Genomic DNA, 26,341 nt, shown 5'->3' on the forward strand with positions numbered 1-26,341 from the left:
GAATGTATTGGATCGAAGTGTACACGAAGACGGCAAATCGGATGCGATTTCCAACAGCAGTTTTAAGGAAGCGGACATGTTCTGTGTGGGGTTGCCTTATGCCGAGACAAGGAAATAAAAGCAAAACGTCTGTCCAGGGAGAGGGTTTTGCAAGAAGGTGAAAGGAAACAGTGTTCTGTGACAGGGAACTCGATATCAGGGATGGAAAATCTACAGGAATGCGGTTAGCACGGCCCCGGACGACTTTCTCCCCTCTCACGTGTATCTGAGTTTCTGCCTGTCCATCCAGGACCCGGTGCGGCTGCCTCCAGCCTCAGGCGACGCTCACTGCAGCACCTGAAGGCCCCCGAGTGCCTCCGCTGGGTGCTGGCCCTCCCACAAGTCTCAGGGGGCCTTTTAGCCTGGATTAGAAATCCCCGTGGGAGCCCAAGCCGGTTTGGCTCAGTGGCTAGAGTATCGGCCTGCGGGCTGAAGGATCTCAGGTTTGATTCCGGTCAGAGGCACATGCCCAGGTTGCGGTTTCGATCCCCAGTAGGGGACATGCAAGAGGCAACTGATCAATGATTCTCTCTCATCATTGATGTTTCAATCTCTCTCTCCCTCTCCCCTCCTCCTGAAATCAATTTAAAAAGAAAGAAAGAAAGAAAAAAAAAATCCCCGTAGGGAGAGCAAGAATGTTCCAAGTCACACCGCACCGGAAGAAGACCAGGCCGGGTGCGGTAAAGGTGGCTGTTCTGAAATGGGTTCTAGGTGTAAAGTCAGCCTCAGAGATGGGAAGATGCTCAGCTCCCCAGCCCCTGGGGTTAACAGAGCCCCCCCTCGGTCCAGCTGGAGACAGAGAGCAAGTACAGAGGGGCAGGCAAGGCACGGAGGCAGGGGCTCCTGCCCAGGCTGGTCATCACAGAGGCTTGGGGAGGAAGGATGGGCAACTGGCCTGGGACCCCACTGGGAGTGCTGTCTCCAGAATCAGACTTTCCGCTGCGTCTCTGTTACTCGGCCACTGGTACTGTCAGGAATGCAGCCAAGGTCAGGGTGGGAGCCGCTGCTCACCTCTGACAAAGCCCTTGAGCATTCTCCCTGAGGCGCAGCAGGTAGGCCACGCCCTCAGCCCTGCCTGCCTGGAGAATAGTTAACACGGGGGTGGGCCCAATTCCGGGGAATGTGCCCGGGGCTGGATTTCCTGGTTGTGCCGGAGCAGCAGGTGGGTTGCAGGATGCAGGTGTGGAAGGCAACTCTGGGGCAAAAGGTATTCACTCCATCTACGCGATGTGTCTCACAATCAATCGATGCATTGTGACGAGAGATTCCAGCATTTTCCAGGCACTGCACGGAGTGCTTTCCATGCCTTCTACTTTTGCAATAACCCCGAGAAGAAGACCCCAGTTACAACTCCATTTAGCAGGGGGAGAAAGTGAGGCTCAGAGAGGTTAAGTAGTTTGCAAAAGGTGGCCACACCGACCAGTGACAGGGTCAGGATTCAAACCCAGGACCCACAGACCCCAAAGCTCATGCTCTCCCCATGTTTAAATGAACCCTTTGCCTCGTGGGCCAGTCAGGCGTGCCGATACGTGCCTACTCCCTAATCCAAAGCTTGGAAAACCCTCAGCCTCCAGGTTTGGATGGCAGCGCCAGTTCCAGCTGCCCCGTCCTGCACTGGGGGGGGGGGGCAGCTGGGCCTGAGGTTGCAGACACAGCGTCCCCAAGAGTTGGCCTTAATGAGAGGAGCGAAAAGGAAAAACAGCAGAAGCTGAGCAAGCGGCTAAGCGCAGCTTCTGGCAGCGAATCTGTGCTGTCTGTCACCGTAGCCGAAATGTGGAGACAGAAACCTAGCAGTCCTCGCACATGGGGAGGTGACAGTCACCGCTAGAAACAGCTCTTGCAGGCGAGGGGAGGGCGGGAGGAAGGGGAAGGAGGCCACTGGGGGGAGGGACCCTCTAGCTCTTCCCGTGGCATTTGTGGGAGGGCTGGGGCAGGACCCACCGTGGCATTTGTGGGAGGGCTGGGGCAGGACCCACCGTCACTGAGAGCTCTGCTCTGTGGGCCCCGACCAGCAGGGTCACCACCTGGGGGCCTGAAGGAGATGCCCTGACCCTCGACCTGCTGAGTCAGCTTCTGCATTTGGGTCAGCCCCCGAGGGATTCAGCCACACAGGAGCTGGTAGTCAGAGCAACCGGTCACCCCCTTCCAGCTCCTTTCTAAGCTGAGAGTGTGGTGTTTATAGCCTCTGGGGGAGACCCCCAGCTGCTCCCAGACAGGAGAAAACCTGCCCATCCCGCCCTGGCAGAGGAGGCCTCCACATCTGAGATTCATCCATCTGCTGTGCAGCAAGTATGTACCCACAGTGTCTCCGTGCCAGGCCCTGAGCTGGGAGCGGAGGGCACAGCCGTGACAGAGGCAGGCGAAGTCCCTGACGCACGGAGCTACAGTCTAGTGGGGGTTCTGGGGGGCAGACGAGACACACCCAGACGATTGAGACTGTGCATGCTCTGAAGGAAATGTGCAGGGTGTTATGACGGTGACGGGGATGGGGAATGGAGGGGTGCCTTGAGATGGGTAGTCAGGGAGGGCTTCTCTGAGGAGGTGACATTTGTGCTGAAACTTGAAGGATGGGAGGGCAGCTGTGCAAAGATTTGAGAGGATGATGTGGCTACGGTTATGGAGCAAGGGCTCACGTCTCCTCATGCTGCTACCCAGGTGCCAGGGTTGACCAGACACTCACACAGCCCACGGCACGCTCTCAGAGGCAGCGAGGACCACGGCCTGCTGCCTCCTCCCCCTTCTGGGGTCAGGTGCCAAGGAGTGGACACTCTGCTCCACACAGACAAGCCCTTCTGCCCGTGGTGATCCCCGAGCTCTTTCACACCCTGTTTGCTGGCTGCTTTGCAGCTGGGGACTCTGAGGCAATAAGAACAAATCCAAACGGAGGGACATTCTCTGAAGCAACTGTCTTGAATTAATAAAAAATGTCGATGCCATTAAGGGTGAAAAAAGGGGGAGCTGAGACATGACAACTAAATGCAGTATGTGACCCTGCATTGGATCTGAGATTTTAAAAACAGCTATAAAAATATTGGAAAACTTGGATATGGATTTTATATTAGACTAGAGGCCCGGTGCACAAAATTAGTGCACTGGGCGGGGGGTGAGGACGAGTCCCTCAGCCTGGCCTGCACCCTCTCGCAGTCTGGGAGCCCCGCCATCAATCACTGTGCAGAGGGAGGCCCCGCCCACCCACCACAGCCTGCTGGTCTGTGGCCTGGGCCTCCCTCTTTGGGGTGATCAATTGTGGAGCCCGCCTCCCCCCCCGCCCCCCCCCCCCATAGATCGCCCTACAGAGGGTGTCCTGGGCCTCCCTCTTTGGGGCAATCGTGGAGCCCCCTCCCCCATTGATTGCCCTGCTGGCTGGTGTCCTGGGCCTCCCTCTGCAGGGGAATCGTGGGGTGATGGCGGGCCCCCCCGACCAATCGCATTGCACCTGCCTTGGCTGGCCTGGTGTCAGTGCATGTCATAGCGTGGTCGTCCAGACGGTCGTTCTGCTGTTCAGCAGTTCGGTTGATTTGCATATTATGCTTTTATTATTATAGATAATGTATAGAGTCAATGTTAAATTTTCCACAAATGATAACCGTATTGTGGTTTTGTCCAGATTATTATAATGGTATCAGGAGGATATCCTTGCCCTTAGGAATGGACAAGTGTTTAAGAATAAAGTGTCATGCCCAGCTGGCATGGCTCAATGGTTGAGTGTTGACCTATGAACCAGGAGGTCACAGTTCGATTCCTGGTCAGGGCACATGCCTGGATTGTGGGCTCGATCGCCAGTAGGGGGCATGCAGGAGGCAACCAACCAATGATTCTTTCTCACCAGTGATGTTTCTGTCTCTCTCCCCTTCTCCCTTCCTCTCTGAAATCAATAAAAATATGTGTGTTTTTTTAAGAATAAAGTGTCAGAATGTTTGCAGCTAACTTTCAAATGATTCAAATGAACCAGCAAAAAAAAAAGTAAAAACATACACATTTGCAGAGGAAGAAAGAAGTAACAATATGCTAACAATGGGTGAATCTAGGGTGCCGGATATATGGGTACTCACTGTACTTCTCTCACAACTTTCCTGAAAGTGGATTTAAATAAAAAGTTGGAGGAAAGTACATTTGCTAGGTCTCTGCTAAGTCAGTGTGACCTGCTCTGCATCCCTGCCCCTCCGGCAGCGGGAGCCTGGCTCTCAGATGAGGAACCCGCTACTGAGATTCCCGTTCGGGCTCTGACAGGGAGCGCCCTGGCCCTGCTGACCGAGTCCCTGTGGGCGTTACAGGGCCTCTCTCTGGAAGAGCAAAGCCATGGCTCACTGGACCCCAGGAATGCTCCCTCCCTGAACCTGCGCACCCCGGCAGCCAGGCTCCAAAGGGACACACACCTCAAGCCAGGGCCCTGAAATGCCAAACCACTCCCCCCAGAGGACGCCTTCTGGGGCCCCGTGGAAAGGGGAGCCATTCTGGAGGGTGAGGTAAGGCACTGATAAAGGGCACAGGCCCCCCGGAAACTCAGCGTAGGCCGTCCTCCAGGATGGAGGGCAGGCTGGGACAGAGGGAACCAAGGCAGGCTTCCTGGAGGGAGAGGTACCTATGTAAGACTTAAATGATGAGCAGATGTTCGCCCAGCGACAGTGGGTGGAGAACAATCCAGGAGAAAGACAACTTGTTCAAAGTCTCAGAGGCAAGAGAGAACGTAGCTTTTTCAAAACACAAGAAGCAGATGGGGGCTACTAATTCCAGGGTGTGAGATGTGCCGTGAGAAATGGTAGGAGCTGAAGATGGATTTCATCCCCTTGGTGATGAGGGGCCAAGAAGGGGTGGTGACATCCTCGGAGCAGCTCCTTAGGAAGATCCGGAGGCAACTGTGGAATGTGGGTGTGGAGAGAGAAAGGCTGGGTGATGAAGACAGCCAGAAGGTGGCAGTGGGAGAGGGAGGAAGGGGTGGGGACCAGAGCATTCAGGCTGGCTGCGGGGGGTCAAAGATGACTTTCCGGCTTGGGGGCTGGATGGATGGTGACACCATTTGCGGAGATGGCGCTTACACAGGAGGAGCAGGTGGTTCGGCCCTATTCGTTTGTTTTGTTGTTGTTAATCCTCACCCGAGGATATTTTCCCATTGATTTTTAGAGAGAGTGGAAGAGAGAGGAAAAGACAGAGGGAAATATCGATGTGAGAGAAACACATCGATCGGTTGCCTCCTGCACACGCCCTGAACCAGGGCCCAGCCGGGGAGGAGCCTGCAACCGAGGCACGTGCCCTTGACCAGAATCCAACCCGGGACTCTTTGGTCCGCAGGCCGATGCTCTATCCACTGAGCCAAACTGGCTAGGGCTGTTTTGTTTTGTTTTTTTCCCTAAAAAATATATTTTTATTGGTTTCAGAGAGGAAGGGAGAGGGGAGAGAGATAGAAACATCTATGACGAGAATCACTGATCGGCTGCCTCCTGCATGCCCTCCACTGGGGATCGAGCCCACAACCCGGGCATGTGCCCTGACCCAGAAATGGAACCTTGACCTCCTGGTTCATAGGTCGATGCTCAAGCACTGAGCCACACCAGCCGGGCGGCCCTGTTTGTTTTACGGGGTTCCCCACTAATCAGCAAACGCGGGAGAATGACCAAGGGCTCAGGACCTTACAGCACGTGTGCGGCAGGTTTCACCTCACTGCCGCCGCGCCTGTGAGGTCTGGGGTGGCCCTCCCCGCCTGCCCATGCCCTCGCTCCATGCGGGTTGGGGCTGCGGAAAAGAAGGCCCGTGGGCAGCCGCTGAGCAGGCCAGCCTCAGAGGGACTCCCAGGGCGTTTCCTGGGACCCAAGGCTCAGGACACCCCTCCACGGACCCCAGAGACACCCAGCATCCCCTCCGATCACACCCCAACCCCCTGCATCGGAAACCCTGCCCCACAGATGGGTTTACCAAGCCCGCAAAGAGGCATTTTGTACCAGGGCCCCACAGGCTCTGGGACGCAGGCAGGGAGGGTGGCATCCAGGAAGTTCCAGAACTGGCAGGTCACAGGTGCCACCTGCTTTGGATGGACTCGTATTGGCCTGCAAGGCTGGACAGCAGACTGAGAGCCCCTGCTGTGTAGCCGCCCGCCCTCCCCTCGCCCCCGTGGGGGCTCACAGGGCGGGGGACAGGGCTGAGTGGGGCAGGGTGCCCCCAGGATGCCCGGTTTGCTACTGTTTACCACCAGCCAACACGAAAGCATTTCCCTATTCTAACTACGACCCTCATCCAGTGGTGACATCAGCGGTCCCTTGCCCCATCTGCGGGCGGGAGGGGCGGGGGAAGGGGTGCTGCTGTCCCATCATGTGTCATCCCTGCACACTCCCACTTCTCACATTTCCGTCCCCCAGTGGCTCCTGGGAAGCCAAAGTAGTGATCCAGGCTGTCATCAGTCTGAAGCTGACCCCTAGGGGACAGCTGGGACACAGCAGGGCCCTGATGGCCTGTCCCAGGCCGAGCCCCCTCTGCTCCCCACACAGAGGAGCAGCTGTGGTCTCCCCCTCCTGGCCTTCAGCCAAATGGAGCCCAGAGACCATCCTAATAGGAGCCTGAGGCAGAAGGGGATTCATTCACATCATTCACATCACGGGGCCTGGGGCCTCTAGGCCGTCAAGATCCATCACCACAGGCTCCCACTGGACCAGCAGGCTGACCTTTGAACTGCCCCCCCCCCCCCACACACACACACACATGCAAGCCCATGGTGAGGAACAGAGCCCAGGTCAACCAGGCTGTCCTACTGGGTGCTCACGAACAAGGCTGCCCACCGTGTCTGGCGATCAACTGCCATCTCGCTGGGCTCTGGCCACCTGGAGGGCCAGACCCACACGGAGGGCAGAAAAGAGTTCACGCAGAAGGGGCTTATCCCAAAAGGAACGAAAACCTATTCGCGTGCGAAGTCCTGAGAGAGGACATGAGGGAAGCACTGGGGGTGCTGAAATTCGGCTGCCGTGATCTTTGCTTTCCTGTCGCCCCCAGATTTTGTATTCTGGAAAAACAATATTGCCTTAAGGACAGGCAACCCTTCTGCTGGAGATTGGGTTATAAAAACTCTTCTTGTACAACGAGATTCAAGATTCGCAGAGCTTCCGGGCTGGCGAGCATGCTTATGGGGAAGGCGGGTACTGGAGAAGGCACGGGGTCTCCCTACCACCCCCACCCCCCATACCTGGCCCCATGCAGACTTCCCATGTGGCTGTTCCTGAGTTCTGTCCTTTATCACTAACTGACAATAATAATGAGGAAGAGAGTGAAGAAATAAAATGGAGTCACTATAGTCAAGCTGCTAAATTAACGAAGATCAAATACACTGAGACCCGAGGCAACGCTCCTATTCTTGTTTGAACTGGCCTGGGAACGTAAACTTCTGAACTTTCCAGTCCTGCCTCCGTGCCTGGACATACATCAGCCTTCCAGATAAGCCTCTGATCATCTCCTGAAGGACTAAGGAAGGAATGTTCCCGCATCCAGACCACCTCACGTGCCTTATCTGGAGGATCACAGCTCAGGCCAAGGCAGAGGCTAGGACTGCTGGGCCGGTTCTTGTTAAAAAGGCAATCTTTACGAACTCTCCACTCTCCTTCCTTCTTCAGAACACTTATGGGCATGGCCTAGTCCAGTGGTCGGCAAACTGCGGCTTGCGAGCCACATGCGGCTCTTTGGCCCCTTGAATGTGGCTCTTCCACAAAATACCACGGCCTGGGCGAGTCTATTTTGAAGAAGTGGCGTTAGAAGAAGTTTAAGTTTAAAAAATTTGGCTCTCAAAAGAAATTTCAATCGTTGTACTGTTGCTTTTTGGCTCTGTTGACTAATGAGCTTGCCGACCACTGGCCTAGACGTTATTTCCAGTTTGCAAACCCTAAAGACCCTTAAAAAAAAACTTTATCACGTGCCAACGGCTCCTGACTCCTTTTGAGTTCATTCGACAGGAGTGCAGTGTTTCCCTGCGTTCTGCCCGCTGTTCTAGTGACCTGTGAACCCGCATTTGCAGGCAGCAGCAGGGGGACAGGTAGCCTGGGTGCCCCATGGGTGGCTGCCCCCAAGTGGGGCCGTCATGTGGGGCTGAGCCCTTGGCCCTGGGTCTGTACTAACTCTGGGGGGACAGTGTCAGAATTGAACTGAATTGCTGGACACCCGGGTGTGTCGGAGAATTGGGGAACTGGTGGTGGTTGTTTTTTTGGGGGAAAAAACAACCTATAGGGACCTGCTGGCTGAGGGGGGTATGGCACAGGGGAAAAGACAAAGACTGCCGTCCTGCCTGCCGTTAACCCCGAGCCTGTCACTGTCCCTCCTGGGACAGGGGAGAGCCGAGGTGTTCTGTGAGGACCCCAGCCCCTACCTTCTCTGCTGTGGCTTCCCAAGGGGCTTCTTGGCTCTGCTTCCAAAAACTATCTCTTGCCTTGGAAGCCAAAGGGTCCTCAAAGGAGGCTCGGGGCCCCCAGACATGAAAGCGGTGAAGCCAAGGCAGGAAGGCCCAGAGGGGCCGGCGGGCCAGGTGGGCTGCGAAGGTGCCACCACTCCTCCCGAGCCCAGCGAGGTGGGCCCGAGGCCGCCCGCTCTTACCTGCTCCACACAGTCTGGGATCTCCGGGGCGCAGGGCAGCGTCCCTACACTCTCCATGGACAGCACGTCCTTCAGCAGCTCCTCGCAGCCTGTGGGCAGACGGACAGACGGACAGTGGGGGTCAGAGCCTCAGCCTGGCATGGCAGCTTTACTTCCGATGAACAGGCCTTCGGGGGAAGGGCTGCGGGAAGGCAGAGAGCCCGCGTTTCCCGGAGACCAGCGGCTCGCTCAAAGGCAGAGCTGGAACACCCCGGCTGTGGAGAAGGCAGCCCAGGGCCCGCGGCGGGAGCTGGGACAGCCCTCACCCTCCAGAGGTGCTTTCCCTGGGACCAGCACTGACAGGGAATACGCGGAGAGGAGACTCCCAAACGCGGAAGGCAAGCGGGGGGCAATGGGAACCCAGGGGGCCTTCCTGGAGGAAGGGGTGTAAGACAGAACTGCCTGCCTGACTTGCAGGGACTCTGGATGCACCCTTGACCCTGAGGCTGAGGCCCTCTGCAGCCCTGCAAACTCCAGACGTCTCGGAGAGGGCCCCCCTCACGAAGGCTCCCCCTCCTGCTGACTCAGTTACACAGGTGGCCTCCCTCCGAGGTCCCTGAGCAGATGACCCCAAATCATATCAGACAAAGAAGGTCAAACTTGCAAAGAGCCCAGCAGGGGCACATGACAGGTGCAGGTGGTGGTGGACCCACGGTTCAAACAACGCCACTCAGAGTGCTTTACCTGCTGCGTGCAGTCCCCTCGACTTCTCAGCTCACTCCCTTTGCCCCTCACCTCTGTGGCAGTTATTGCTGCTTCCGTCCCACCTGCCCAGAACTCGGGGGTCACCCCCCAGAGGAGGATTCACACCGACAGGGAAGTGTGGGTAACGGGAGGCCTCGGGACTCCTGGAAGTAAACTGCTCTCTCCACAGCCAGGGGGCGGCCTTCGCAAGCCCACCCTCTGGAAACTGAGGCTCCGTTCTCTAGGCGGCGGGGAGGGCTGCCACATTCTGAGATCGTATTTTGGGGTCTCTCACAACTGGCCTTTGCGCTGGGGAAAAAGAGGGATTTTATGTTGCCCCATTAAAGGGGAGGGGCCTGGAGGAAAGGAAGAATTGGGGGAGTTTAGGGAAAGAGAGGGGGCAGGAAACAAATCAAGGAAACTCAGGAGGGACGGAGGGAGCTAGCGTGCCCAGCTCTGCCCAGCTTTGCCCAGAACTGCTGGTGTGAAAACTGCAAGGCCCATGTCCTGGGAAACTCCTCGGGAGTTTGGTCATCTAGATTCTAGAACAGTGGTTCTCAGCCTTCCTAATGCCAGGACCCTTTAATACAGTTCCTCATGTTGTGGTGACCCCCAACCATAAAATTATTTTCGTTGCTACTTCATAACTGTAATTTTGCTACTGTTATGAATCGTAATGTAAATATCTGTGTTTTCCGATGGTCTTAGGTGAACCCTGCTAGCGGTTCTCAACCTGTGGGTCGCGACCCCTTCCACAGGGGTCGCCTTAAGACCATCGGAAAACACAGATATTTACATTACGATTCATTAACAGTAGCAAAATTACAGTTATGAAATAGCAACGAAAATAGTTTTATGGTTGGGGGTCACCACAACATGAGGAACTGTATTAAAGGGCCGCGGCATTAGGAAGCTTGAGAACGACTGATATAGAAGGAGGTGACCTCCTTCAGGAGAAAGAAAAAAGGAAAAAGGGGGGGGGGTCCTTCTCCAGAGGGGGACAGACAGTAGGAAGGGCCGAAACGGCTGTCGGGCCGGCCCCAGCATGCCTCGCTCCGGGTGCAGGACTCCGTGGGGCGCCAGGGGGGGAGAACCCACTTCTGGAACCATCCTGGGCTCCAGGGACCCCCATAGGGAGGGGTCTGAGCTGAAACCCGAGTCATGCAGCCTCCCCCACTGGACAGGATCGTGGGAGCCCCCAGGCCCTCTCCCCCAGAAGACCTCACCTTTCATGGCGAACACTCCCCGGCAAAAGTCCTTGAAATTGATTCTCCCCAGGTCGTTGGGATCCAAGTATTTCACAAGTTTTTCCACCTGTGGGATGAAAGAAGTGGCAGGTGTGAGGCCCCAGACACTCCCCAGAGGGTTCGTGTTGCGGGGAGGGGGCGGGGGGGGGGGGTGATGGCCAGGAGGCTGGGATGAAGGGAGGGCTCGTCAACTGAGCCCAGGGGCTGCCTGTGGTGCCTCCTGGCCCTCTCCCCGCTCAACCCGGGGTCAGCGCCCGCCCCAGGCAGCAGCGGGGCCACTTCAGTCACTGAGGTTGACAGGCCGCAGAGCAACCCCAACCCGCAGCGCTCAGAACCCGGCCTGTCTGCCGAGCTCCAGTCTCCAAGCCCACGAAGACAGGCACATGGAAAGCAAACACTTGCATTTTTTAACTTTGTGGTTTCTTCCACACAAAACCAACTTAAACTCACTGCAGAAACTCTAGAAAAGAGAATAAATCAAAACCCTGCCATTTCCCACTTATCTTTTCAACTCATAGGTTTTTTTTATTTGTTTGTTTTTTAATATATTTTTATCGATTTCAGAGAGAGGAAGGGAGAGGGAGAGATAGAAACACCCATGATGAGAGAGAATCACTGATCAGCTGCCTCCTGCACGCCCCCACTGGGGATCGAGCCCACAACTCGGGCACGTGTCCTTGACCGGAATCGAACCCGGGACCCTTCAGTCCACAGGCCAATGCTCTATCCACTGAGCCAAACCGGCCAGGGCTCAACCCATAGTTTTAACAACTTTTTAAAAAATTTGTAATTCTGGGAAACCCTTGGTCAAATTCCCCTTTGTCTATACGAAGCAGTCATTATGTCAGCATCATTGGGACTGCTCCCTCTCACCCACATCCAATCCACACCCAAATACTGAATCCTAACGCTACCTTCCTTTCCACCTCACTCCTGGGATCAGACTGGTCACAGCCATCATCGTTGCCCTCCCCAACTGCAAATCTCATTCATCTACCCTCCTCCACTTTCAGCTCCTCCAACTCATTCTCCACTCCAATGGGATCATGTCATCTATTCCTCTGCTTAAAATCCAGTAACTGTCCACTGCACTTAGGGTAAAATCCAACTCGGTTACATGGCCTGCAAGGCCCTATCTAACCTGGCCTCTCGGGTCTGCCTCCTCCCACTTTTTCTGTCACTCACGGCATTCCAGCCACACAGTCAACTCCATCAGCAAAATAAGCTCCGTTCTGCCTCAGGGCCTTTGCACATGCTCTTCTCTACATTTCAACTGCTTATCCTCCCCATTCATCATCTGACAACATCTATTCATCCTTCAGGTCTCCCTTTGTACCTCTATTAAATGTTTCTCCCATGCCCTAACCGGTTTGGCTCAGTGGATAGAGCGTCGGCCTGCGGTCTGAAGGGTCCCAGGTTCGATTCCGGTCAAGGGCATGTACCTTGGTTGCGGGCACATCCCCAGTAGGGGGTGTGCAGGAGGCAGCTGATCAATGTTTCTCTCTCATTGATGTTTCTAACTCTCTATCCCTCTCCCTTCCTCTCTGTAAAAAATCAATAAAATATTTTTAAAAAATGTTTCTCCCTCAGATAAGCCTGTCCTGACCACTTGCATCTAATAAAGCCCATCCTGCTATTACCCAATCATGCAGTGCCCTGTACTTATCCTTCAAACCACTTGTTGCAGAACATAAGTTCCTTGAGGGCAAGGACCATGTCTGTTTTCATCGCCATTGTGTACCTAGTAGCTCACACAATGACTGGCACATGGTAGAAGCTTCATAAATATTGGCCAAATAAATGACTATAAATGATTCTCCAAAACATCTACATTTTTAAGGCTTTTGATAATAGTTGCCAAATTGTTCTCTCTATAAATGTCTTAAGTCTTCCATCAGAGCAACTTGCAAGCTTGGGTATTTTTCCTAGTTTTTGGCAATGGTCAATTTTGTCAGAACTATCTTTTCTAATTAATTGGAGCCATTTCTCCCTGCAAACCCCCTCTCCCCCCATGATTTCCAGCACCTGAAATTCAGCTCTGATATTTCTTCTAGAAGTCCACTTCTAAATCAGCCTGTAACTGAGTGGCAGCCCCTCCACAGTACACAAAGCATTCATCCCTGCATCATTCACTCAGCCATTCATTCAAGCAGCAACGGGGCACCTCCTACATGCCAGGCACTATTCTGGGGGCTGAGGGCTAGTCACACCCATGGTCACATGGACACACACACCTAGTCATGCACACACACACACACACACACACACACACACACACACACACACTTGTTGTCAGGCACCAGCCCCCCAACCGCATCAGTAGCTAAGGCACAGCTGGGCAGCTGGACAGCAGGGGATGAGGGGCTAGAAAAGCACTTTGGAAACTGTGGTGCCGGAAAGGGATTCCTGTCACTGCTGCTCTTGTTGAGACTGTCATGGCAGACATCCTCCGGTCACCCCCCACCCCGCCCCCACATGCTCTGAAGCCCATGCCATGTGGGGGATTCACCCATTCGTAAGGACCATGTTTCCTGCACGCCCACAGGAGACATCCAGGGCAGCAGGGGTCTGAGCCCTGGTCACTGCCGGTGGCCGGCATCACAGCCATGTGCCCACTGGGCTTTAGAAGATGGCCAGTGAGCAAGGAGAGACCTTACACGCACATCCCTCCTCCCTCCCTGAGCTCAGGAGCTCAACGCTTGCGCCTCTGTTCCCGCTGACCCTCTTTGTCCACTTGGGTGTGAGTCTGGGGGTGAGGCGTGACCCCCTGAACCTGCGACCTAGCAGGCTCTCAGGGAAGGCTAGAGGAGCTCCAATGAAGGGGAAAGTGGCCTTCTACCAGCTCCTGCCCCATCCGATGGGAGCCTCCTTAGCATTGCAGCTGCACCCCACCCCCACAGCCTCTGACACTGCCTGGCAATGACATGGCTTCTGAGAATAGCAATGGCCTGGTGCCACCTGCAGGGCTGTGGAGAGCCTACCACCACCCCAGCTGTGTCCTGCCTCCTCTCTGCCTGTCCTGCTGTAGGGAGTCTATGAGTGCAGGGATGAGCTGGGTACCCGGTACCCCCAAGCCACCTGGCGCTCATCCCTACAACCCGCTCCAAGGTCCAAGGCTATGCATTAATTATCTCTGATGCAAGTCAATGCTAAGTAGCTGATGAGGAGCCCTGACTTCATGTCCACCTACGAGGAAGCAGGCTGTGGGTGAGGATCTGTAATCCACAGAGTCAGTCACTCCCTGGGGATGGAGACACTGAGCCAGTCTGAGTGGGGTGGGGGTGGGGGGTTGATGACAGCAGGTAGATGGGGTCCCAGGGCCACTGCAAGTCCCTGGAACACCCTGAGCTGTGGCTCTTCAAAGGACAGTGGGTGTGCAAGTGCTGTGCCACCTGCTGTACAGCCCTGTGAAAAGCAGGCAGGATCATTGTAAAATTACCTATAATAATAAAAGCGTAATATGCTAATTAGACCGGACATCCTTCTGGATATCCATCCGGACGACATTCTGGACAAAGTCGTGGTTGCGAGGGAAGTCCGGGTCCTGGGTGCCAGAGGGAAGCCAGTGCAGGCAGCCAGGGGAAGGAAGGCCTACTCTTGCACAAATTTCATGCATCAGGCCTCTAGTCCTATATAATAAAAGCCTAATATGCTAAGTGTCTGGTTGTCTGGTCAGCTGTTCAACCAATCAAAGTATAATATGCTAATGATATGCTAAGGCTGCTCAACCACTTACTATGATGTGCTCTGACCCCCAGGGGGCAGACAGTTGACCAGTCGACCAGTCGCTATGATGTGCACTGACCACCAGGGGACAGACTCTCGGACCAGTAGTTTAGCTTGCTGCTGGGGTCTGGCGGATCGGGACTGAGCGAGACGGGCTGGACACGCCCTGGAGCCCTACCGCGGTCCCTCCCTGGCTGGCCAACCTCCTGCATCCCTCCCTGGCCCCTATTGTGTACCGGTGGGGTCCCTTGGCCTGGCTTGCGCCTTCACACAATTGGGACCCCTCAGGGGATGTCAGAGAGTCAGTTTTGGCCTGACAGTGGAATGACCGGTCACTATGACACACACTGACCACCAGGGGGCAGACGCTCAACGCAGGAGCTGCTGCCTGGTGGTCAGTGCACTTACACAGGGGGAGGACCACTCAGCCAGAAGCTGGGCTCATGGCTGGTGAGCACAGCAGCAGTGGCTGGAGCATCTCCCACCTCCATGGCAGTCGGACAACCCCCAAGGGCTCTCAGACTGCAAGAGGGTGCAAGCTGGGCTGAGGGACCCTCCCCCCAACCCTTCCCCCCACCAAGTGCACAAATTTCATGCACCTGGCCTCTAGTTATAACAATAAATGCCAATTATGTCCATGAATACCATAATTGTGAGCTTGATGCTTTTTCAAATAAACAATAGCTTAGAGTATACAGGGAAGTACTGATGATCCTTGCTGGGGTCATGGAGGATTTCATAGGCTGCAGCGTTGTGCTGCACTCTGGCCGTAGTTAGTCTCATCTCATCCTCAAAACGACCTTGACAGTAGCTACCATTGAAGTCCCCATTTTACAGTAGGGGAGACTGAGGCTCAGAGAAGGTAGACACCGGGGGAGTCACGCAGTGGTAACTCCTCCCTGACCCCTGCCCTCTCCTGCCCTCCTGCAGAGGTAGGTGGGCTCTTACTGACTGACTGCATTACAGTGCTGTTTCCTTTTTCTTTTTTTAATATGTTTTTATTGATTTCAGAGAGGAAGGGAGAGGGAGAGAGATGAGACAGAATCATTGATCAGCTGCCTCCTGCACGCCCCCTACTGAGGATCGAGCCTGCAACCAGGGCTCGTGCCCTTGACTGGAATCGAACCCTGGACCCTTCAGTCCACAGGCTGACGCTCTACCCATTGAGCCAAACTGGCTAGGGCTGCAGTGTCGTTTCAATTCCCCGTCGCCTGTGTATGGAAGGAGCTTCATTCACCTCTGTGGCTGGAGGCCCTCACCCTGCTCACCAAGAGCCTCACCTTCTGGGACTAGATAACCTTTGGCTGGTGCGCCAAGAGGGTGCGTTCAGCTGACCACGCCGTCATTTTAAACACAGGGAGCCAAGTCCCAGGGAGCAGAGGGCTTGCTCAAGGTCACAGCAAGTTCAGCAAATAACCAGCTGCCAACGGTCTTCTGGTGAACCGGCGCTGGGGGCCTCCCTGGCCGCACACCCACCACACAGGCTGGGCCGCCGGGCGGCACTCGCTCCAGGCCAGGAGGGTGTGTGCACCGGCCTGGCAGGGACTGCGCCCCGCAGCCGAGCAGCGGCTGTCACGGGCTCACACAGCTGGCCGCGCGGCTGGCTGCCAGGGAAACGGGTTGTTCCCCTGCGCTTTCCTTGTGGGGCCACTCCATGACTAGGCTTCCCCTTCTATTTCTGCTGCCTTTCTCTTTGGGCTGATTCCTTCCCCACTCATTCCCTGGGGTCACGTCTCTCCTAGCTCAGGCCAGACGATGCTCCTCGCTTTGCACCCACTGCTCTCTCTTGATCGCCAGCCAGGTCCTCCCTGACTGAGCATGTGCCCAGCCGCCCACGCCTCCCTAATTTTGAGCTCTGCAAGCCAGATGGACTCAGGCAAGCCATGTGCCTCTCTGCGGTCGCAGCCGCCTCATCTGAACAAGGGAGATAAGCTGGCTCCGTCTGGAGGTGAGGTGCCTGATAAAGTCAGCGGTTATATCATTAATCAGGTGAGGGCTCTGTACCTCGTCCTTTGTGCGGGGCCTGCTCTAAGCACTCTACGCTTATGGAGTCACTGAATCCTCACAGCCACCTCAGAAGTAGGTACTATTTTCATTCCCATTGTACAGGCGAGGAAACTGAGGCTCAGAAAGGCTAAGTTATTCAGGGTTAATAAAGGAATACTATAAATACCATTGTGGACATAATTTCTACAACTTAGATGAAATGAAAGACACAAGCCATCAAATTTCAGATGCTCAGCATCACTAGTCATCAGAGAGGTGCAAACTAAAACCCCAATGAGATACCACCTCACACCTGTCAGAGCGGCTGTTTCCGAGGATGTGGAGAAAAGGGAACCCTGTTGGTGGGAATGCAGACTGGTGCAGCCACTGTGGGAAGCAGTATGGAGTTACCTCAAAAAATAAAAAATGGAACTGCCGTATGACCCAGCGATTCCACTTCTGGGAATATATCTGAAGAAACCTGAAACACGGATTCGGAAGAATATATGCACCCCTATGTTCATTGCAGCATTATTTACAACAGATTTGGGAGCAGCCCAAGTGCCCATCAGTAGATGAGTGGATAAAAAGGCTGTGGTACATTTACACAATGGAATACTACTTGGTCGTAAAAAAGAAGGAAACCTTATCTTTTTCCAACAGCATGGATGGACCAGGAGAGTGTTATGCTAATTGAAATAAGCCAGTCAGAGAAAGACAAATACCATATGATTTCACTTCTATGTGGAATCTAATGAACAAAATAAACTAGCCAAGAAAATAGAAACAGACTCACAGATACAGAGAACAGACTGACAGCTGTAAGAGGGGAGGGGGTTTGTGAGGCTGGGTGAGAAACGTGAAGGGATTAAGAAAGAAAAATAACACACAAAAAACAAACAAACTCGGCCCTAGCCGGTTTGGCTCAGTGGACAGAGCGTCGGCTTGTGGACTGAAGGGTCCTGGGTTCAATTCCAGTCAAGAGCACATGCCCAGGTAGTGGGCTTGATCCCCAGCAGGGAGTGTGCAGGAGGCAGCTGATCAATAATTCTCTCTCATCATTGATGTTTCTATCTCTCCCTCTCCCTTCCACGCTGAAATCAATTAAAATATATTTTAAAAATCAAACTCACAGACACAAACAATATGATGATTACCAGAGGGAAAATGGGGTTGGGAGGAGGTAGAAGAGGGTAAAGGGGGGATAAATGGTAATGGAGGAGACTTGACTTGGGGTGGTGAACACGCAATACGATATACAGATGATGTATTATAGAACTGTACACCCGAAACCTATATAATTTTATTAACCAATGTAATGCCAATAAATTCAATTTAAAAAACAACAACAGCAAAAGTCACACAAGAAGAAAGAGGTAACGTGACCATAACTATGAAAGAAATCAAGTGCGCAGTTTGAATCTTTCCAAAACAGAAAATTTCAGGCCCAAATAGTTTCAATATAAGAAAGATACACATAAATTCTATACAATCTCTTCCAGAAAATGGGGGTGGGGGGACACTTCTCAGCTCATTTAATGTGGCATCACCCCGATACCAAAGCCAGACACAAGCAGTGTAAGAAAACGACAGGCCAACATCCCTCGTAAGCATAGACACAACGATCCTCAAGAAAAAATATATGAAATACAACACGGCCAAGATCAAGTGGGATGTATCCACCAAGGCCGGTTCCACGTTTGAAAATCAATTGATGTTACCTAAAAGATGAATAAGAAGAGAAACCACACGATCCTCCCAACAGATGCCGACAAAGCAACTGACAAAATTCAACACCAATTCATGATAAAAACGCCAGCAACCTAAAAAGAGAATTCCCTTACCCCGGAGAAATGAAAACTTACCTCCACACAGAAACACTGTTCACCAATGTCTGTGACGGCATTCTAAGGACCCCCAAACCCGGAGACATCCCAGATGTCCCCCGACAGGTGAGTGGACAAGCAAACTGCCCTGTCATGAAAAGGAACAAGCTATGGATACGCAACCAGATGAGGGAATCTCCAAAGCGCTGTGCCGAGTGACAGCAGCTGGTCTCAAATGTCACCGGACGCGGAGAGGCAAACGGGAGGACAGGGGACAGACCAGTGGTTGCCGAGGGAAGGAGTGGGGAGAGAGTCTGAATCCAAAGGGGCAGCATGCCCCTTAGGATCCCTGGAGGGTGGACTGCTCTGTGCCCTGATGACCGTGTGGTTACAGGAATCTAAGCAAATGTTAGAACTCCTGGGGCCCTGGCGGGGGCTCCCCGGTCCGGCTGGCCGGGCTTCGTCCGGCTCACGCACCAGGAGGTCCCAGGTTCGGTTCCAGGGCTCAGGCTTGCTCCCTGGACGTGCAGGAGGTAGTCGATCAATGTTTCATTCTCACATCGATGTTTCTCTCTCTCCCTCTCTCTCCCTTCCTCTCTTTCACTGAAAATCAATTAAGAAGAATCTTTAAAGAAAACCCTCATGGAATCATACGCCCCTCCCGCCATATAAGTGACTTTTACTATCTGTGACGCTAAAATGTTTTTAAGCCAAGGAAAGTGCACACACAAAAACATGAATAGTTGGCAACACTGGGCCCACATTCGCCCACGGCTCCGACGGGACAAAGCTGAGTGGCAGCAGACCCTTCAGACAGGCCTGTGTTCTGCTCCCCAGATCACCACGTGAACCCCCCCACCCCCCGCCCCGAGTGCCCCTCCCGCCCCACCTGCCGCTTCACTTGCTAGACCCCATGGACATCTGAGTGGCAAGTCCTGCTCCCGGGCAGTGACCAGGCTCCCGGGTGCCTGAGGTTTCCCACACCTGCACAGGGAGGGAGTGCCCCCGCTCGGCTTGGGGAGGGCGGAGGTGAGGCCCCAGCTTACAAAGCAGCTGCAATGGAAGGCAGGCAGGCAAATGGGCCTGGATCGCTGCGGGGGGCGGGAGAGGGGTGGCTATGGAGTCAGGGTTTGTTAAGACTCCCTGAGGCAGGCCAGGAAGTGCTCTCAGGACCCCTCAGTTCTGGGGTGAGCTGCTCAGCCCTGTGCCGGCCCCTGCCCCAGACACCAAAGTCCTGCCCTAGAACGACCAGGCGGCGCCCCCTGCAGGGAGTGAGGCAGCTGCTGGAGCTGAGAGCCCAGTGCAGGGTGGCCAACCTCCAGGCCCTAAGCTCATGGGACATCCCTGGGGACACTGGGGCACCATGAATCCGGGACCAGCTGGACAGTCTTCCACTGGAAGGGGAGGTGAGGAAGGGGCTCAGCAGGGAGCAGGAGGGAGCAGGGGAGGGAGGGAGAGGATCCCTGCTGAGCAAGTGGTCTGGGCAGGAGGGTGAATAGAAGGGGAGTATCGTCAAGGCGTGAGGTCAGAGAGAGGGCAGGCCTGAGGGTCAAGAGCGTGGAAGCCATGCTGAGATGCCTGCCCTCTCTCCTGAGGGCCCGGATGGCGAACTTGGTACCAACACTAACAACCACAACCTGTGGCTCACAGGTGGGGAGCTCTCCCAGGAGGGGGGTTACATGAGCATTGGCAAGGTGCACCTTCCAGTCCTCCCACAGGCTGGAGAGAGCCGGGCCTCCCGTCTTACAGCCAGAGATCCAGAGGCCAGGGCCTGGCCTCATCCCACAGCAGGTGGGAGGGCATTCAAACCCCGCCCTGCTGTGGGCCCCTCCTCCCGCCACCCCTGGCCTCAGAGCAGCCTCTTTATCCACTTCCCCAGGCAGCCCAGCTGCCTGACATCAGGACACACAATGGGGCCTGTATTCCGGAGCCCCACGCCCACCCCGGGACAAGGGCACCAAGATGGAGGGGAGGCAGCACTGGCCTCCCCATGGTTGGGGGAGGGGAGAGGAGGAGGGAGGAGGAGAGTCAGGCAAGAGCTTCAGCAAAACCAGCTGGAGACCGGGGTCCCTGCACCCTGGCCCAGGCCACCCTCCAGAAGCCCGCTCTCCCCCTGGCCATGGCTGTCCCAGGGAATCAGTCCCACGCACCCTGAGTGGACCCCGGGTGGGTGGGGAAGGGTGCGATGCCGTAGTCACAAGCCTGGGGCTCAGGGTCAGCTTCATAATTTGAGGGGCCCAGTGCAAAATGGAAATGCCAGGCCTTTCAGGATGGGGACCACAGAGCCTGGGGCCCTGTGTGTCTGCTCAGGTCATATGCCCCTAAGGCTGACTGCCTGGGCTTCAGTGTCACTCACAGTGTGACCTCGGGCAAGTCACCCACCCTCTGGGCCCCAGCTGCCATGCCTATAATGCATTCCCCACCAGCTCACAGGACAACTGTGAGGTCCCGGAGACCGGCTGCGTAAAGGACCTCACGGAAGTGTCCCGTGCAAAGGCGCATAGAGAGGGACCTGAGGGTGAGCCTCCACCGAGCGGGAGCAGGCGGAGGGCCACCAGCCGCAGGGAGTGGACTGAGGTGAGGTTTCAGGGATGCTGTGCTGCCTTGTTCCTCAGCGCAGTCCCAGGCCTTCAATGACCTTACTGAGTGGTCTCAGGAGACCCTTCCCCTCTCTGGGCCTCAGTTTCCCCATTTGGAAAGTGAGAGTGTTGGATGACATTAGTATTGAAGGTACTGCTCCCCCAGGGATGTCTGGGCTGGGCCTGGGGTTGGGGGAGGGAGAGAAGAAAACCAGAGCAGAGAAGTAGATGGCGGCAAAGGGCTTGGAGGCAAACGTCGCCATCCTGCATGGCTTTCCTAGAGTCAGGTAGACATATGGCGTGGGGACTCTGGACTGTGATCCTGGGAGTCCCCCAGCCTCTCTGACCCTTTTCGTTCCCCTCTTCTATGAAGTCAGGGAATAATGACAAGGACCGAAGCTCCAAGTGGCATACACCCATCCGGTTGGCCACCCCTCGCTGCCCCTCCCTCTCCTCCTGTGCTGGGCAGCCCTGATGCGGCTGAGATGCCCACCTCCTGTGTGACCTGGTGCCTTTGGGCACCTCAACCCTAGAGCATGAGTCCTGATTGGACCAAGCCAGTCAGGTAGACTCATCCCCCTTACCAGTGATTGGCTTAGGCAAAAGCATGTTATACATTTCTGACCAATGAGACGCGAGGAAACATCTGCAGGAGGCTTCCAGAGGAGGTTTCCTTTGATGATGGTGGGGGTGGGGGGAGGCCATCCGAAGGACGTGCTCCCCGCTCTTCTTGCCCTCCTGAAAGGGGACACATGGGGAAACGGGAGAAGGGGGGGTGCGTCCCGCATGATGCCTCTGAGCCCCTGGAGGTCCCAGCCCTGGAGGAGCTGCCCTACTTGAGCTGTGTGTTGTGAGCAAGAATACGTTTCCTCAGCATGGAAACCACTTTGCATTGGTTCCTGGTTCTTGAGCTGGGGGCCCCCTAACTGGTGGGCCCCTCCTCAGAGTGCAGGGGTGACAGGTGGTGGTGGGAGGCTGGCTTCCTGAGCAAAGATGCTCAATGCTCAGGAGGGGCGTGCGGCCAGGGTGGCCGGTCGCACGGTACCAGGCCACCACCGCCCAGGCTGGAAACGCCTCCTCACGAGCCCCCATCGGGTCCCAGGGCCACCAGGGAGGTCCCTCCTCAAAGCCTGCGCTGCTGCTGACCAGGGTCCCAGGGGCCACCCCAGGGGCTTTGTTTGGTGTCTGAAGAGGAATGAAAGGGACAGAAGCCTGGGTGGTCTCTAAAGAAGCCTGGGTGGCACCCGTCTGTCCATCTGTCTGTTCTTTCAGGAAACGTTTCCCCAGCTCCTCAGCCAGACTCTGGCCTGTGCGGGGACAGCTCCGGCGAAGCGAAGCTCCGGGAAGGGACAGCTGCGCTGCCGTATTTCTGAGTGAAGTAAAAACAGCTGAGGGAGCAGCACAGAGCCTGCAGGTGACTGTGAACTCGGCCGCATGCCCAGGGGCAGGGCAGCACTCGCAGGCTCTGGAGGCTGGCAGAGCGGGCTGGAATCCCGCCCCCTCCATTCACCAGCTGTGTGGCCTGGAGGGGCGGACTCAGCCTCTCTGAGCAATAACATCCGCCTCGGGGAGGGTTAGGATTTAAAGAGAAAGACATCAAGACAGCCTGGAACCTGGCCCAGAGCAAACGCTAGATAAAGGAGTGTTCCGTGTGTGTGTTTAATCGGCAGCCCTGCCCGGAAGCTGGTGACGAAGCTGTTAACACAGGTTCGTTCTCTCTGTGTGCGGGATGGCCAGTCTTTTTGCCTCTTCTTTCTCCATTTGTTAATTGATTGAATTTTTTAAAAAATGTATTGGATCATTTTTAAACTCAGGGGAATAAAACAATAAAACTCTTTTTTATTCTTTAAAAAATGACATAGCCCTAACCCAGTGATGGCGAACCTATGACACGCGTGTCAGCACTGACACGCGTAGCCATTTCTGATGACACGTGGCCGCATGCCGAGGATGAAACATTTGCTGCTCCTGAGGATGAAACATTTGCGACTAGAGTCTTGGACTTAGTTTTTTCCTCAAAGTGACACACTACCCGAGTTATGCTCAGTTTTTTGGTGAAGTTCGACACACCAAGCTCAAAAGGTTGCCCATCACTGCCCTAACCGGTTTGGCTCAGTGGATAGAGTGTTGGCCTGCAGACTCAAGGGTCCCAGGTTCGATTCCGGTCAAGGGCATGTACCTTGGTTGCGGGCACATCCCCAGGAGGGAGTGTGCAGGAGGCAGCTGATTGATGTTTCTAACTCTCTCTCCCTCTCCCTTCCTCTCTGTAAAAAATCAACAAAATGTATTTTAAAAAATGACATAGCATCGTGGGGTTTGGTAAAACAGAATCCACCATAATCACCATAACCCTAGAAGGTGCCTCTCACAACCCTGGCAGTGGGAGTCCGGAGGGCACGGAGGGCTTGGAGACCAGCGCCCGGAGCAGCCGATGCTGCTGGTCCCTGGACCACCCGGGGAGTGAGGGTCTGGGTGACCCCGAAGGACCCTGCCAGGATTTTGACGCAGGGGGTCCAAGAGGGAGTCCCACCTGTCTCTGTGCTCCGCCCGGCACGCTGGGTGCCAGCGCAGGAAGGAAGGTGGGGGTGGGGCAAGGACAGGTGGGCGTCCTTTCTAATGGAGGTGGGTGGGGAAGCCAAGGGGGCGTTTCCTGGCCATGGGGGGTGGCGGGGGGAGCTCACCTTGCAGGGGAAGAGGCCCCTGTCCTGGGACATCGCTTTTGGGGGCGGCACAGGGCTCAGAGCACCATGGGAGGGTGCACCTTGCATCTGCCACTGGCTCTGGCCCCATGTTAGCCCCTGGGCGGCTTCTGTGATCCTCAGAGCGGTCCTAAATGCCCCTCACTCCAGGGCTTCGGCGGGTTCGGGCCCATTGTTTAATGTCGACTGGGACTGCTTGCTCATCCAAGGGCAGCCTGGCTGCGCGAGCTGGGAACACAGTCCTTCACCCATGCTCCTTCCGGGTGTGGTCCCTGGACCCTGCCTCTCCCCCCATCCCAGCCCCTGTCCTCCAACTGGCTCAGCTCTGGTCCTAATGACTCTCCTACCACCCAAGGACCCAGCCCAGGCTGCCCTCCCAACACCCTGACACTTCAGCTAAACTCAACCAGAAATGCCTCCCCACCGGCCCCACATAACTCCCCACAGATGGAGGAAACCAGAGCAGCCCAGCCTTCCAGTGCACTGGGGCTTAGCTACTGGAGACAAAGCAAAATGTGGCGGCTCGAACCAGAATGTCAATGCTGCTGCTGTCAGCAGGCTTGAAGGTGGTGAACGGGAAGACTACGAGTGCTGGGGACCCCATCGTGGAATTTCTGAATCGGGACCCCGGACAACCCCCACCTCTCTGAGCCTCGGCCTTGTGGCCTGTGAAATGGAGCCGCAATACATTCACTTCACACTGTGCCTGTGGGGACTGACGGAGGTTATGGATTTGAGAGCTCTGGGCAAAAAAGAAGCAATGTGCAGGCGGCCCACTTGCCCACCCCCATGCCACGCAGCTCTGGGGTGCAGCTCCCAGCACGGCCTGCACACGCCTTGGGGAGGGGGTATCTGGTGGGATCTCCCTGGGTCCTCCTGGCACCAGGCAGCGTACGGAGCGCAGGAGAAGCGGGCCAGCGCTCCCAGGCCCCACCCTGACTGAGCAGTGCCCCCACCACGTCTCGGGCTGTCTTGTCCCTGCTTCCTCTCTTTGCACTTTGTCCCTCCTCCTTGGAAAGTAGCCCTCCACTTCCTGTGCTGGCCGCTGCACCCCCCCCCCCCCCGCCCCCGTGCAAAGCACCCAGGAAGCTCCTCAGGGCCAATGGGGGGTGGGGAGAGGTTCCAGTCCATTCATTTGAAGGAGCTCTTTGCAAAGGCAAATTCCTTCTCCAGCCAGCACAGCCTAAAGAAACAACAGCAAGAGGCCTCGCACGTGCTTTATACCCTTATTTGTAATCTGTACCTCACCCCAGAGAAAGTGGCTTAGAGGCCTGGGGTGGAGGGAGCAGGACCAATGTAAGAGGGTCCCTGGCACCGATGAATGGACGAGGGCTGTGGCACCTCATTGACCCTCATGCCAGCCCCTGAAGGGAGGGTTCCAGGCCTCATTTTCCAGACCAGGAAATCAAGGCCCAGGAGCCGGGGACTGGGAGGGGTCTCCCCGTGAGGAGGGCGGCCAGCGAGCCTTTGAGGCCTCTGGGCAGAGGGACAGGGAGATTCCCACCCTGGTCACCCCAAGAGGACTCCGCAGAGTGGCAGCCGGGTGGATCCTGAAGCTGGTGATGAGACCTGGAGGGAAATCCCAGGTGAAGGTGGGTGCCCTCACACAGGCAGGGACAGAGGGCTGGTCCGAACCCAGGGCCCTGGGGGCCTTGGGCTTTGAGCCTGGCACGTGCCCTCTGAGGCTGGCAAGAGGGTGGTTAGGTGGAGCAGCTGCAGTGGAAACAGAGGGGCCTGGTCATCACCCGCTCCAGGCCGACTCCGCCTCTCCAGGGGTGGATGGGTCCCCGTCAGCCCCCTCCTGGGCTGAGAGCTCCTTGGAGTAACAGCAACGATAGTGATGGGGACCATGAACCAGTAACACTATGCACAGTTACTCTGAGCCAGGCGTGACCCCGAGAGCTTTGCATGCATGAATCCATCTACACGTCACAAGCGGTGTCTGTGACCACCCCCACGTTAGAGGTGAGGAAACTGAGGCACAGAGAGATTAAGGGCTTGGTAGGAATGATGGGTCCTGCCCCTGCCAGCCCGTCACGCCTTATACCTGGTTCTATTGAGTCCGAGACCAGAGCAGAGGACAGGGAACCACTCAGCCCCCAGCAGCTTCGGCTGCCCCAGCCCACCTCTGTGGTCGTCTGTGCTCAGAGAGTTTCAGCCTGTCCACCCCCCGCTGGAGTCAGCCAAGACTCCTGACTGACTTGCTAGTCGCTTCCCTCGACATTAGACCACACCCCATAGCAGCACAGCCTCGGCCTCTCCCCGACGCACCACCGCCTTCCGGACTCTGGGAGACCGCCCGGGGCCCTGAAGCCCAGGCACCTGCTCCAGCCTGCTTTCCTTAACTGGCAACGGGGCCCAGGGCCAGCATCCCAGCATGCCTCACTCTCAAGCCCTGCTAAGTTAGGGCGACGTCTGCATTGCCCACGCCGGTGCCGACTCATCCTCGAAATGCGGGTGAGTCCCATCTCAGACGGAAACATAATTAGACTCATAAACACAGGAAGAGATGACTAATAAAATCATTACCTTTTGAAGAGGACATGACTGCTTACTTTGAAAACCCAAAGGAATCAACCCGAAATTACTAGATGTAATAAATGCGTTCACACCAGTGGTGAGATACGAGATAAAATTACAAAAATCAATTGTATTCCTATATGCTAGTGACATGCAGCTAGAAAAAAAAATCAATGGAAAAAGTATTTCATCCTCAGTAGTAACAAAACACATTAAATATTAAACACTAAGTTAACCTAATTGCAAGACATTTATTTTTAATGTTAATATTTTGCTTCTATCAAGAGAACTAAATATATAACAAAAAGCAATACTTTCTAATTTAATAAAACTAATGCAACACAATTAAAGATCTTCAAAATGTGTTACATACTTAAAAATCCATAAATGGTGAAGAATAGCAGAAAGCTTTTTTAAAAGGTAATGGTGAACCC

At 55.2% G+C, this 26,341-nt stretch overlaps 1 protein-coding gene across 1 annotated transcript in view; it reads right to left on the reverse strand.

The window, feature by feature from the left end:
* The window catches only part of RAB11FIP4 (RAB11 family interacting protein 4), a gene marked incomplete at its 5' end in the record, with an annotated part of 105,464 nt that overhangs the window by 63,436 nt on the left and 15,687 nt on the right, over nt 1–26,341 (reverse strand). Inside the window, 2 exons of the mRNA XM_079799242.1 lie at nt 8,602–8,690; nt 10,551–10,638. Of these exons, the coding sequence (XP_079655368.1) occupies nt 8,602–8,690; nt 10,551–10,638 (177 nt within the window). The remainder of the gene's footprint in view (nt 1–8,601; nt 8,691–10,550; nt 10,639–26,341) is intronic.

The sequence above is a fragment of the Cnephaeus nilssonii genome (genome assembly GCF_951640355.1).
Source record: "Cnephaeus nilssonii genome assembly, chromosome: 19".
In the NCBI taxonomy this organism is placed as follows: Eukaryota; Metazoa; Chordata; class Mammalia; order Chiroptera; family Vespertilionidae; genus Cnephaeus; species Cnephaeus nilssonii.